This window comes from Penicillium angulare (assembly GCF_028827245.1).
Source record: "Penicillium angulare strain IBT 27051 chromosome Unknown utg000004l_segment0_segment0, whole genome shotgun sequence".
In the NCBI taxonomy this organism is placed as follows: Eukaryota; Fungi; Ascomycota; class Eurotiomycetes; order Eurotiales; family Aspergillaceae; genus Penicillium; species Penicillium angulare.
In genome coordinates, this window is record NW_026623163.1 from 4617494 (window position 1) to 4630855 (window position 13362).

General features: G+C 45.9%; 5 protein-coding genes across 5 annotated transcripts; 1 reads left to right on the forward strand and 4 right to left on the reverse strand.

Annotated features, from left to right (window-relative positions):
- Nucleotides 1–1240: 1240 nt before the first annotated feature.
- N7478_005606 (rRNA-binding endoribonuclease) lies at nt 1241–2562 on the reverse strand (the record flags this gene model as incomplete). The annotated part of the gene is made up of 2 exons (XM_056921820.1): nt 1241–1756; nt 1813–2562. 2 exons carry the CDS (start codon nt 2560–2562, stop codon nt 1241–1243), a joined length of 1266 nt encoding a protein of 421 aa, XP_056779857.1.
- Nucleotides 2563–3294: 732 nt separating this feature from the next.
- Nucleotides 3295–4266, reverse strand: N7478_005607 (uncharacterized protein; the record flags this gene model as incomplete). The annotated part of the gene is made up of 2 exons (XM_056921821.1): nt 3295–4071; nt 4126–4266. The coding sequence occupies 2 exons, from the start codon at nt 4264–4266 to the stop codon at nt 3295–3297; spliced, it is 918 nt and encodes a 305-aa protein (XP_056779858.1).
- A 3100-nt stretch (nt 4267–7366) lies between these two features.
- Nucleotides 7367–8806, forward strand: N7478_005608 (uncharacterized protein; the record flags this gene model as incomplete). Its single annotated transcript, XM_056921822.1, has 5 exons — nt 7367–7567; nt 7631–7735; nt 7816–8189; nt 8244–8311; nt 8364–8806. The coding sequence occupies 5 exons, from the start codon at nt 7367–7369 to the stop codon at nt 8804–8806; spliced, it is 1191 nt and encodes a 396-aa protein (XP_056779859.1).
- Nucleotides 8807–9119: 313 nt separating this feature from the next.
- On the reverse strand, nt 9120–9341 carry N7478_005609 (uncharacterized protein; the record flags this gene model as incomplete). Its single annotated transcript, XM_056921823.1, has 1 exon — nt 9120–9341. One exon carries the CDS (start codon nt 9339–9341, stop codon nt 9120–9122), a length of 222 nt encoding a protein of 73 aa, XP_056779860.1.
- Nucleotides 9342–10193: 852 nt separating this feature from the next.
- N7478_005610 (M18 family aminopeptidase) lies at nt 10194–11753 on the reverse strand (the record flags this gene model as incomplete). Its single annotated transcript, XM_056921824.1, has 1 exon — nt 10194–11753. One exon carries the CDS (start codon nt 11751–11753, stop codon nt 10194–10196), a length of 1560 nt encoding a protein of 519 aa, XP_056779861.1.
- Between the last annotated feature and the right edge of the window lie 1609 nt (nt 11754–13362).

Here is a 13362-nt window from a genome sequence, read left to right on the forward strand (position 1 = left end):
GCATTCATATATTTTATATCGACCATGGTTCGTATTCCTCACGTAAGAGGTCCAGGGCTGAAACCCTCGGTAATTCATTTGTCCGTTGTTTGATCATTCCTTTTTGTATGCCGTAACAATTATTCCCTTTCTATTCAAAGAGCTGTCTGCAGCTCATGAAAAAGATATCATATCGAATAAGCGTGTAAACCACAGCGGAAAGATGTGTAAAAAAAGATGCATACAAAGCGTGTGAGTCACCCGGAAAAACAATATCCATGGGAGGCAGACACCTTGAAAGATTAGATACCATTCAAGGCAAGATGGATAATGTTTGATAGGGAGTGTTTGTTTTGTTGATAAATAAGATGTACGCAGCCTTCTTTTTTAAATGCCTCGTATTATCCGGTTGACCACACAGCTAGTACACTATGAATGGTGTATGACTTGCTTGCGGGTGGACGTGAAGGATTTTGATTCCACACAGGGAGAGCCTTTCCAGGTCACTTGTGTTTGGGATGCCGCAGGCGCTCTGTCTTGTTAGCATTGCGCCGGTGGATAACTTATGGGTGTAGCCTGCTATCTGGAAGAGAGAAGAGAAATCTGGCTTGTACGTCGGTGCTCGAGGAACTTGTTGTATCGACTCAAGGCACCCTGCCGAAACATTACATGAAATGTGGTTGGAAACCTTGTCCTAGAACTAATTACTACTTGTTTTTTGATTGCACCTATTAGATGCTATACAGTTCGGTAGGCTTTCTCTATCTGGTTAAATATATTAGCCAAACGAGCTACAGCTTCACCCACTTCCCTATGAAAAGTATCCTCCTTCCAATTTAACTTATAATTCAAGCTAGTTCACATCGCGGACAGTGTTGATGATTTTGTTTAAATCATCGCGATCTCCCTATATACCCCCCGCAACCTGTAACGATTCGTTAGTGAAAGGCTATCGAAATGCATCTCCTAGAATCACCTTCTTGGCAGCATATCGAATTCCCGCCGGCGCAATGCACTGCGGTCTCTAATTTTAGCTACCAATGACATGCCTATAAGAACGTCCACTATATTCATAGAGGTATTCTATTCAGTGCTATCTATGTGCAAAACTTTTGTATTCGTTGGAAAAATAGTCGGTCATTTGGCCATCATCATCAACAGGGACATTGTCTGCTGCGTAGAGCCGACATAAAAGGACTTTTGTATGTATAACCCAAACTCCAGTTCATGTAAAATCCATAATGCAAAAGTCGTTTCAAGTTTACCTCTTCTTCGAGTTGACGTTACGACCGGCGCCAACCTTGATACGACCACCAAGCTTATTACGCTCTCCGGTCAAGATACCTGGCAGATAGTCCTCGTCCATGAGGTCACGCTCCCGGCGCTGGCGACGCTCCTCCTCCGTTGTGGAACGTTGGTACTCTTTCTGATCCTCAGAAAGAATAAGTTCTGTACCCCAGCCACCCTTTCCGCCACCTCCTTTCCATTTTCCATTGGAGCTGCCATGAATAGGCTTGGGGACACTGTACCGGTTTCCGCGGTTATTCCATTGAATGTTCTTCTTCAAATGCATTGTGAATTGACCGTTGGCAGTTGTGCTGCACGAAACACGGGTGAGAGTGTCTTTACCGCAACGAGGGCAGAACTGTTTGTTCATATCCTTGGTGGTAAGGAAGCAAGCATGGCAACGTTTGATGAACGACTTGAGGTGCTGAATTCTTTGCAATGTGGTGGTAGACAGCAGGTTAAGGTTCATCTGCAGAAGAACGTTTTGACACTGTGAAGAGAATTAGTATGCATTCCATGTTTGGCCTGAAGATATAATTCACGAACCGCAAAATCAGTGGTCATGGTTGCGACCTGCATTATCTTCGGCTCAGGTGTAGAGGCCACCCCAGCATCATCATGGGCCAGTTTCTTCTTGTAGTTGGAGGGTGTAATCCATTCTCCGCCGTCAGAATCACCAGCATCATCTTCACCTTCTTCCTCATCTTGTTCCAGCGTATCCTCTTCAATCACGGTATCAGCAACGTCTTCAGTCACGGGCGCGGTCTCTTCCGATGCGCCAGACTCTTCTCCCTTGGGCTTCTCTGCATTATCTGAGATTGTCGCCTCCTGGACACCCTCGATAATAGCCTCAGTGCCATCAGTCTGAGCCTCCCCCTCGTCCTTCTTCTCCTCTTCTTTCACGGGTGGCTTTCCATTGACACGCTTCTGGCCAGGAACACTCCGTAGGCGCCAATCTCCTCCGTTGCGCTCACACTCGATCTCATAAGCGAGCGCTAGAACCTCAATATCCGTTCGACTCAATACAGATCGGTCACCGGTCTTGCGGGCGAACTCGCTAATAATGTTGAAACTCTCGGGTTTGGGGGATCGCTGCTTCAGGAATGGAAGGTACATTGTCTCAACGCGTTGACGGGCGTCTGGGTCGCGAATCTCGCTCACGACGGAGCGTGTAGTAATAAGTTCTTCGCATTGGTTGAGTAGGGTAGAAAGCGGCGGGGTATTTTTGAGGATAGGACCGGCGTCCAACACGATTGTGTGGACGGGCTTGGGTGGCGATGACACAGAGTCCGCCATTTTCACAGTAAATTCCGGGCCTCGAAAAAGAATGCGAACTTCAATAAATTCGAGATCTAGTTGAGGAGGGGAAGTATTGCGATGCAAAGTGGAAAATGAAATTTCGCTGAAAGTTGGTCTGTGCGTGCTTATCGGGCCTTATCGCTTCCAAGGTCCATCGAGTATAAATTCTTACCCAAATCCAGAATTTAACACTACATATGCTTTCTTACTCAGATTCAAATCTATCTCGATATCAAATAACTACAACTTGAACACTTGAATATGCACATACTCCCCAAAATGTAAAGTAGCGGTCAAAACACGTGGCAACCCGTGGTTTCTCCTGCAATGCGCCGGTGGATGTAGCTTTCCGGGAAGCAGTTCGCAGACAGATATGCACCTATATAGACAGGATAAAGTCTGCCAGGTGAGGCTTTCCTATCTGAGCTGTCGCCGCTTTTATGAGTCCAATCAGGCTTATGCTCAGTGATCTGGTCATGTCGGACCAGTAATGCGCTAAACCAATAGGGGACTTTTGACGGTTGGTATCAGTCTGTCATTCTAGTAATGTTCCCTGAGGAATTTATAACTATATGGGGATGACTAATAAAAGCCAACCAAAAGTACATACTCGTAATGATCGGAATTCTGCCAACTCCGTCCGACACAACACATTTAGAGAACAGGCGAAAGGGAAAGAAAAATGAAAAGCAACCATAACTGCTATAGCGATATCGGTGGGCAATTACCTCACGTAGGAGAAAACAAGGGCCCGTATAGGCGCACAACCTCGTTCGTTGTAATGTGCGGCCCTAACACCCAGTCTGGATGCTCTGCGCATCGATTGGTTGATCCTGCGTCCTCAGTAAGACCCATGCTCTGACCCACCTCCAGGCCCCTGGCCCTCTTGGCCCGTCCTGATGCACCCTCATCTCTCTCCTCTGGATGGCGCTTGTTCGCAGATTTAATCGCATCTGATCGATATAGTTCACGAAGGGGAACATCGAATGGACTGGGTGATTCGTCCCCGAAGTATAGCTCGCGTAACTTTTCCAGAGCGCCCCGTGTGCTTGGGTCAATTATATACGACCGCGGACTCCCAAGGGTCGCAAGCGCACGTCTGATCGAAGCCATGGGGGCGCCATGCCATTGTCTGGGCATGGAGAATAGATGCTCCAAGCCCACAACTGTACCGCCGTGAAGAAATCTCTTGAGAAACACGCGGCGGTATAAACCACCAACAGCATCAGACGGAACCAAGTTTGCGTTCATTTGGTAGGCGAGGTATTCGGTGGCAGTTGGGGCTTTTCGTTCGACAGGCTGACCGGTTTCGGCTGCACAACGCTGCCGACGCTGCTGATCTTTGGTTTCATAATCAATGAAGTATTGGAGGTCGTCGGGGAAAAACACGTATCCCGGGTCAATAGCGCAGTCAAATTCCGCGTGACAGGCGCCACAAAGAGGAATGGCGTTCGCGGCGGTTTTATATTGGAACTTGAACAGACCAGCCTGTTCCCACACTTCAGTCTAAATAGAGACTTGTTAGCATGTTTCTCCAAGGAACAGACGAATTAGGGTTACCTGTGTGTCTTCTTTTGCGATCACATAGCAAATATCTACTCGGGTCGTTTCGCATGACCAACACCCGTTGCCAGCAAGCCTTCGTGTTTCCAGTTTCGTAGTTTCGGAGAATTGGCCCGAAGCCGAGGATGCTGCCGACATCCTTGAACTGGATGAATGAATACGTATAGAGGATGACGAGTGAGGTACTTATGGGGGAGGCATAAGGGCACGATCCTCCGCGTTCGCGTGGTCTGTGATTTTGTCAGCCATGATGGCGTGTAATTGGAGTATGATGGATACTTACGGACTCACGAATCTCGAAACCCATGTCCATATAACAACATGGCGTTCTGGTTTGGGAAGGCGTTCATGTAAAGGAAGAAGGCGGGAAGGCAGGAACGAGAGTACCAAGAGTACGCGTGACGAATCCGTGAACTGGTCATGTGATGATGACTAAGGAGCCTCTACATGTCTCTTTTCCAACTCGAGTTCGCGTGCTCTGATCAGGCTCAGTGAGCAAAAGCGGCGAGGGGGTGAGCACTAGAATGGAAGGAGACTGCCAAGAGTTGCTGGGCATTATTCGGTATATATGCTGGTCGTCATTGATATTCATTTTAAATGTTATTGGAAGAAGCTAGTACTGTTTCGAGGGTAGTTACTGCTGACCAAACAGTAAAGAGGTACTGCAACATGTTGATCTAATCCCGTTCCCGCATGGTGTTGAAATACTGGCGGCAGCCACAGCGGTTAAATTACTGTCGCATCTTGGTGTGACCCCTAATAGTCCAATCGCTGAGAATGGCATCGGAACTTTTTTTTGTAAAAATCATATGTCGGGTTATTCTGGTTTGGCTATTCCCACGCATCAAAAATGCACATGGACAACGACATCAAGCAAGTTGTACAGCATGTCATGGGTCGTGGCTACCTTGAACTACTAGAGATTCTCGAGTAGTACACTCCATATTAACCTGAAAAAACCAATTGGAAGAAAGTATGTCGTGGAAAGTTCATACAATTGATAGTTCAGAAATGCGGTACCTGAATATGATAAATCCAAAGCTTCAAGTGGGGTGGCACCTACTAAGCGGAGAATCCCATACTGGAGATGAGCAGGAAATGATCTCGAGAGATGTTTTTATTTTTTTGTTCATTTTTCAGCTTCTATTCTGTGCACCTCTAAATTGAATTATCGTTGATCTTTCAGGGCGACACGAGTGTGACCGTAAAGTCACATAGGTTTAAATCTCAAATTTGGAAGCAATCCAACAGACTCAACCAGGTCTTACATTGATTCGTATTTACCCCTTAACTGTGTACAGTGATTCTTTGGGCTTTTTACAGCGGTTCGTAGAAAATTAACTTCCCCTGTTAATTTTTCGAACAATCTGGGCCTGTGGTTTCCGTTGGCCCGGTTGGCGATCTCTGAGATCCATCTGACAGCTAAACTCTGTTCATATTTAGAAGGAGATCAGTTCTGAACGTCATTGAAATGCATTGGCTTGAGCACACACAGAATTGAAGGTCAAATCATTTCTAACTCGTGTTCCGTGCTATACACAGCTTATGTATCACTTAATGTGCCCCTAAGTACACAAACCGTGGGATCTTATTATTAACTAAAAAAAGAGATTTGATTCTGAACCTCAAAATTGAAATGCTCATATACTATCTCTAATTTGGGTCAGTAGTAACACCCATTGACCACCTAAGCAAAAAGGAAAAGAACGAGGAAGTCATCTGAATTAAGCGTCGATCATCAGATTCATACAGTGATCTGCAGGCCGGTGATATGTCACAAGCGATCTGTATCCGGATTTCGGCGCCGTCTAGCGTCCGTCCCCTGACCTGAGAGCAAATGCGTCATGTACTGTATATTACCTCGTACTATTCACCGAGATGACCAATGGTATGAACCGCTCCAGCTTTTGTGTGTTCTTGTAATACTCATCTTGCATCAGCCATGCATTTCAAGGAACGAATTAGCGTCTTGATTTGGATATTTCACGCGTTGATGGTGTCATAAAGGGAGATCACAGGTTGATGGATTATAGAAACTGTATAGTAGACTGGGCTACGTGGAAGTCAGAGGATCATCCTCTGCAACGGATGAGATCACTTTTATTCCAAATTGAATGCAACAATCTCACTTACTGTTTCTTTGAGTCTGACTTATCTCTAAATGTACCTTTAACATTTGGTCATAATGTGGAAAAGAGCGGACTATTATACTATGCTAAACTATAATCTAGAATGACCAGCATAGATTCCTCCAAGATTTGTCATAGGATGAAGGAAAGTATCCAAGTACGGATTATATGGAACTCTTTAGATTTGGAATACTCGCACAATAATCGAGTAGAAGATCTACTCCGCATGCGTGATCTATTGGGATATCTGACCCCAGGGGGATTCTGTGACTAACAACATGAAAGCTTAGAGAAATACTTGGCTCAGAAAGCTTATAGCACCGAAGAGCTTCACCCACAAGAGATGAATCGATATGAAAATTTCCCCATAAGAAAGTTTGAAACCTTAGAAACTTAAAGGGGATCCCTGCTTAACACCTAGCCATACAAAACAATGTAAAATGATAGGAACTCTGGAAAAATTAACAGCATACCAAAGGAAGACAGTTAGGTTCAACAGGAGGATGCAAGTATCGATCGCATCAAGGTACATCTGTGTCCCGATTCGCCGGGAAATCTACCCCTTGCGCCGACATGCAACTTAGGCCCTCATAGACGGAAATCCTGTCTTGCACTCAAACGACGGAGCATTAGTTCGGGGGGAGCGAGGAGTCCTCACGCAGGGAGAACTGCTTGATGCTTGCTCACCTGGGTGACCAGACTAGTGGATTTCGGCTCCAACCGTTCCTGGTTCTTGGGTCTGGTTCTGTTTTTGACTGGCCTGAGCCCCCATTTTGCACATTAGGTACTTTGCATAGAATTTGATAGTATTATATCCTCCACTTCCCCCCTCATGTCGATCTGGTGGATAAAATACCTCTTATCGCTCGTTTTTTCTCGATAGTTGCGCTCTGTCTACTCGTTTTGGTGGTCGATTTTGACTGCTGCTTTCTGCTTTGGCTGGATTATATTTACAAGCCGATAGTTCTCTCTCGTTTATTTTATGATTTTTGTTTTCTTATCTTTTGGTCTTGGTCAGGGATCGAACGAGTGAAGAAGATCTGGTTGATACTGCGCTCGACAACACTTCGACACTTTGTGCCTGCTACGAATTGACGGGTTTAACCAATATGGGGTTGCCTGAGACTTATAACTCTTTTCCCAAGCGAGGCTATGGAGATGTCTATCTTTCCTCTCGTGGGGTCCAAGGCCTTACCTGCAGTGTTGTATTTACAGTACTTGCATCTGTCTTCGTGGGGCTACGCTTGTATACCCGTGTCAAGATTATGAGGAGGATGGAAACAAATGATTGGATGGTTGTCATTGCTCTTGTAAGTCATCATACCCCATTGATAAAAGCAACGAAATCACAGGCTGATCACCCCTGACTATAGGTAAATGCATATATCTTCATGGGTCTGGATATTGTCGAAGCGACTAGTGGAATGGGGATGCACCTCAAAGATATCCCCCCAGAGATTCTCGAAAGACAAATGAAGGTATGATTAGAACAGAATATGGAGTTGAATACTTGGATTAGAATTAGAAAGAGAAACTTAACTTATACTGTCTCCAATAGGCATTCTGGCTTACGATTCCCTTCTACAACGCCGCTGTCCTGTGCGCGAAAGCATCAATTCTCATGCAATATTTTCGCGTCTTTCCAACTCATCGCATGCGAGTCGTATGCTGGGTCATGATCACCATTCTGGCATTATATGGCACATGGGCTGTCATAAGCGCATTTTTAAACTGTATTCCTGTCGCAAAGTTCTGGGACGACTCAATTCCAGGGTTCTGTCTGAGCAAACCTGGGCTATGGTTCTCGAATGCTAGCATGCATATCACCACCGACTTGGTCATTCTCATCATCCCTATCCCGGCTTTAATTGCACTTGATATTCCAAAGAGACAAAAGGGAGCCTTAATGATACTGTTTGCACTGGGTGGATTGTAAGTACTTCAACCCTCAAAGGAGCTTTAACATATGACTTACATTGCATCTAGTGTGTGTGTTACCAGCATCGTCCGTCTCGTTAGCTTGAAGAAGATTTCCGATTCAACAGATCCAACCTGTACGTTATTCCTCCACCCTCAAAATCAATAATACATACTGATATTCACTAGATGACAACGTTGGAGCTGCATCGTGGTCCGCTATAGAATGTAACGTCGGCATCATTTGTGCTTGTTTACCGACACTTAAGCCACTCATCTCAAAGCTTGTCCCGGGTCTGTTATCTACATTGAATGGGAGCCGCCGCTATGGCAGTGGGCACATGTCAACAACACAGCGAACGACAACATGGAATGATGAGTCTACACTCGGCGCTCCAGGTGAAGATCCTGAGTACGGCTCTGGTGATCCGGAGAGAGTTCTAGAGCTTGTTTCTACAGGTCCCTTGAAATATGGGAAGCGGTGGTCAAAAGATAACAAGGTTCATGGACTTGGCGTCCCTGATATCACGGAGGTGACCGAGCTTACAAGGCAGCCTGAGGAACATGAGTTTGATCATGTCCATCATCATTCACATAACATATCCGAGGCGTCTTCTTATTCGCGCAACTGATAAAGTCAAAAGCCTCCATGGTGTACTTCTCGGATACCAACTTCAAAGTTAGCGACTCTTGGCATCATGATGATCATGGCGACAGTGATTTCCTTCAACCCATCCAACACTTTCTTTATTTGAGAGTTCAACTCCATCTTTTCTTTTCGTCTCATTTCTTTGTTTCTTTTCCACGGTTTCGTTTGCTTTCTTTTCCACGGACTGTTTAATTGTCGTTCAGGATAAATATTACACCTACATAGAATATAAGGACCTGTGAAGTGGGCTTTGAAAATGATGATGGTCTCTAATGCCTCTATATGATTCTTGGGTATCAAATCTTGTTCAGTTGCACCGAAGAAGTCACTAACTGCGGCAATGACCAAGGCTTGCTGCGTGCAAGCCTATTATACGGAACAGCTCCCTGGCTCAGAGTAGTAATATCCGGTTGCATATACTCGGTGAAACTGAACCAGGGTTGATTTGAACCTTCAGGTCGACTGTAGAATGTCAAAGAGCTATTATCAGGGGTCTGGGCTGTTGGTAACCCTGGCATTGTCGTCGACTATGTATGCACCTAAACACGAATGAACTGTAAGAACATCACCCCTATGAGTATTGAACAGAATACCTGCTTCATACAGAATTGTTTTGATTCGTCACATTTTACTCGCCGAGCTCTTGAAAATCATTGTTAGGTATATTTAAATTTAACGCCAGACACTTGGCGAGGGCCGAGGCAACGCCTGGACTCACTTGCAAGTTAGGCAACCCGTACGCACTTTGGGCTTAGAGGCCCTATGACGCACATCCGACTGGACCATTGATCCTTCAGGACGTCTCTCAAATGAACAAAATTACAGATTCAGCAAAATAGCCAGATGAGGTCTTTTTTCCCGAGTACTGTACATACTGTGCTTCGTATATTGAAACTCGATAAAGAAGATGGGGGTCAGATTCACGTGCAATTGCTCAGGTGTCAAATCAGGTGGTTAGAGCAATGCTAGGTAACTGATCGGAGCATTCGAGAATAGGGAACCCTCCGAATTGTTAATCCATTACTAGGATATAGCTGATATAGCTCAACTACATACAAAACATTTTACTTGTGGCCCGGTGAGTTTGTGCCGGAGAAACAGAAGGCGGAGCTGACAGAAAGACACCAAGCATTGGGGCGCTCAACCGCAAAGGACAAACCTACTTCACAAGTCGGGAATTACAACAAATATCTGACTGGATAGTTTAGTATAGACGATAGTGTATTGCAACAAGAATAAGTTCAATATCAATCGCTTGAAAATTCATCACAACATAGATAAGCCAAGAATATATGAGCAGATAGACCCGCCTCGAGGCTTGTAAAACCGAAATAAAATCTAGTACCGATCCTCTAATAGGAACGCTGTATTTAGAAAGAAGCAAATTGCTTATCGACGTCCTCATAGAAGTCGAAGACACCCTTGAATAATTTCACGCCCAGTCCAGGATCTTCACTGCCAGTTGTAGCACGAATACTGTGCATGCTAAGCTGCGGGATACCGCAATCAATAGCACGCATACCAATACGCGCACTTGTCATTGGGCCAATAGTGCCACCGCTACGAGAGTCGTTCCTAATCTGGAAGACCTGCAGTTTGGAGTCACACCGAGATGCAATCTCTTTCAGGATGCCCTGGCTGACACTATCGGTCGTCATGTGTCCATTGGAATCACACGAGACGGCAACACCAACGTTAAGACGTGGGGAGTGGTTCTCCAGGTATACGTTGAGGAAGTTCGGGTTGACGGCATGGATGACATCAGATGAGACCAGGAAGCTGTTAGCAACAGTTTGGGAGAGGAGGTTGGGACCATATTTTTCAGTCGCGAAGGCCTCTGTGATTCTCTCAATGACGCTGCTCATGAAATTCGACTGAGCGCCTTGGCGCAATTGGCTTCCAATCTCTTCATCATCGAACATGCCAACCATCTTCACGATACCAGTTGACTTGTTGTCATCGGACGCTAGCAGGCCATGATGAGCGGCGTAGCAGCAGAGCTTGTCATCAATACGACCAGCAAAGATCAAGTCCTTTTCCAAACCACCCAGCTGAGCAGCCTGAATATCAAAAAGTTCAAGCTCCCACTCAAGAATAGAGCTATAATCTGTGACACCAATCTCCTTGGAAATAATCTTAACCAGCTTCTCCGGCTGGGTGGCAGCAAAGGTTCCGGCCTTAATACCAATTGAGTTGGTCGCAGACTTTTCAAATAGATCAGAGTTATCAACGCCAGTAATAGGGACCATCTGGGTTTCTGCGTTGAAGGGGCCATTCGCAGGTGCTCCGAAGTGAGGAGCAAGTGTAGGAATACGAGCGATGGGCCAGTCAAGCTTCACCAGCTTGGTCTCGATCTTTCCGGTATTTGCATCCTTAACCAAGACCCGACCACCAATACCGAGGTCACGGTCCCACCAAGTGGTTCCCAGTCCACCGGCATACGGGGCAACACCGAGCTGCTGGAAGCCAGCCTTGACTGGGAGCTGCGAGACGGGCTTCAGCTTAGCGGTGAGGGCATCCACATGGCCAGCGACGATGGCCAAGCCATTACCACTCTTATAGTCTTTACCAATGTTGAAAGAGATAATGGAGCTGGCGTTACGGGTGACGTAGAACTTGCCGCCCCGCTTTAGGTCTGACGTCCACACCGCACGTTCGCTGAGCTGCTTGTAGCCGTGTTGTTCGAGTTCTTTCGAGAAAGAGTCAACGGCGTGAAAAATGGTCGGGTTGGAGGTCATAAACTCGCAGTATGGCTTCGAGTAGGCACCGGGGTTAACTTGAGCGTCGGCTGCAACTGCTTTGGAAGCTTGGGGAGCTGGAGCTGGAGCTGCACCAGGGGCTGGTAGACCGTAAGGGGAGAATTCGGGGAGCTGGGCAGCGATCTGGGAAGCCCAGGGCTGCTCAAGACCAAAGTTGTGTTTCCGGGTCATGGTTGATATATGTAGTGTGTTCAGATTTGGAAGGTGGGATAAGAAGGCAGTTGGAGAGAGGAGAGTCGTGTGAGGGGACGAAAGGCGGAGTTGGAGAGGCTGGGCATCCGGGCCCCTTGCTTATCGCCGGGTCCGGCCGATAACAGCTTGGGCCGCGGAGATCAGGAACCGATATCAATAGCTGTCATCAGTTGAGTGACTCAACACGCTCGGACCAGTGGTTCCTAGGATGACGATTCATTTCATTCCATACTGTTTAATATTCCCCAAAAATAATTAATATCAGGCTGTTTGTAAGTTTATTTGATACTCAATATTCTACAACTCCCGATGGCTTCATGTGACGTAATTAGGACTCGAAGTGGCGCTACATGCTAAATCCGCTTTTCAAATCTCAAGGCAGCAAAAGAAGACGAAAAGCGGAAGACGAGACTTACGATTAAGAATGCTATTAATGGAATAAAACTCTTTCGACAGATTTGTTCACAATACGCTATCGTCGCGATTTTATTGTCACCGTATCGATGGGACTGCGATATTGACGATACAATAGAACGATAATATCGTATCGCGAAAACTTTCTTCGGGCGGTATTATTGTGAACACCCCTGAAGATTCGAACGATGCATTGTGGACTAGAGGGCAGCACTTTGCACCATCATGCATGTACTGCTGAAGCTTCCGAGTGTAGCACGATCGATGTATATGGAGTGCCCACATTTTGGGGCCACGGAGACCTAGATCTGTCACTACGGGACTGAGCTCAGGCTGCTTTCCAGCAGCCTTCTTCACACAAGATAGACATTCTTGCATTAAAACATGCTTTTAAATTTCTCAAGGTCGCTTCATGGCAATGGTGGTATAACTTTATCTTTTCTATCTTGGGATAGAGTAAGTAAAAAGTGATGAATAATAGTGCTTTACTCACAGAGCTAGGCACTTGATACGAAACCAAGGCTGTGATAATCTATTGACCTCTTTTTGCTTATTACAAGTACCAAAGTAGATACGCAAAGGCAGACAAATAGACTATGCGCGTTGCGATATGACCATTTAAGCACGGTGCATATTTTCCAAGGCCCAAAACTTTGTCTATTGTCTCCACTCGGGCGGAAATGAAGTGGCCCTTGATGCTTTATAAAGGGAAAAGAAAAGCAACAGGGAAACATGAAAAGTAATACCTTATATTTAGGAAGAACCAGCTGATACCGAAGAAAAAATCTTAGAAGTATACCCTTATATACGTACATGGCTACCAGTGGACATGTCTGTCGGTATGTGCGCCAATCGCGGAATCAAAATACGGTAATGCCAGCGGTCGCATAATGCATAAGCAAGAAATCTGCCAGCAGATGTCGGACTTTGTTCGGGAAAGCATGCCAATCCTTTTCGTTGCAGACAAAGCGCGTGCAGATCGCCCAACCACCGGTTCAACGGCAATGGTTCACTGATACAAGTCTTTAGTTAAGAGGCAAGGGACACTATGGCTCTAAGAAGAGATTTAATCCTCTCGATCTGTGAGCCATTTGTGGATGGTCTTTGGTAAATAGTGGGCCGTGGCTGTATAGCAGCTAAGGAGATGTCTAGCCGGACGGGTGTGTTGCCTCTA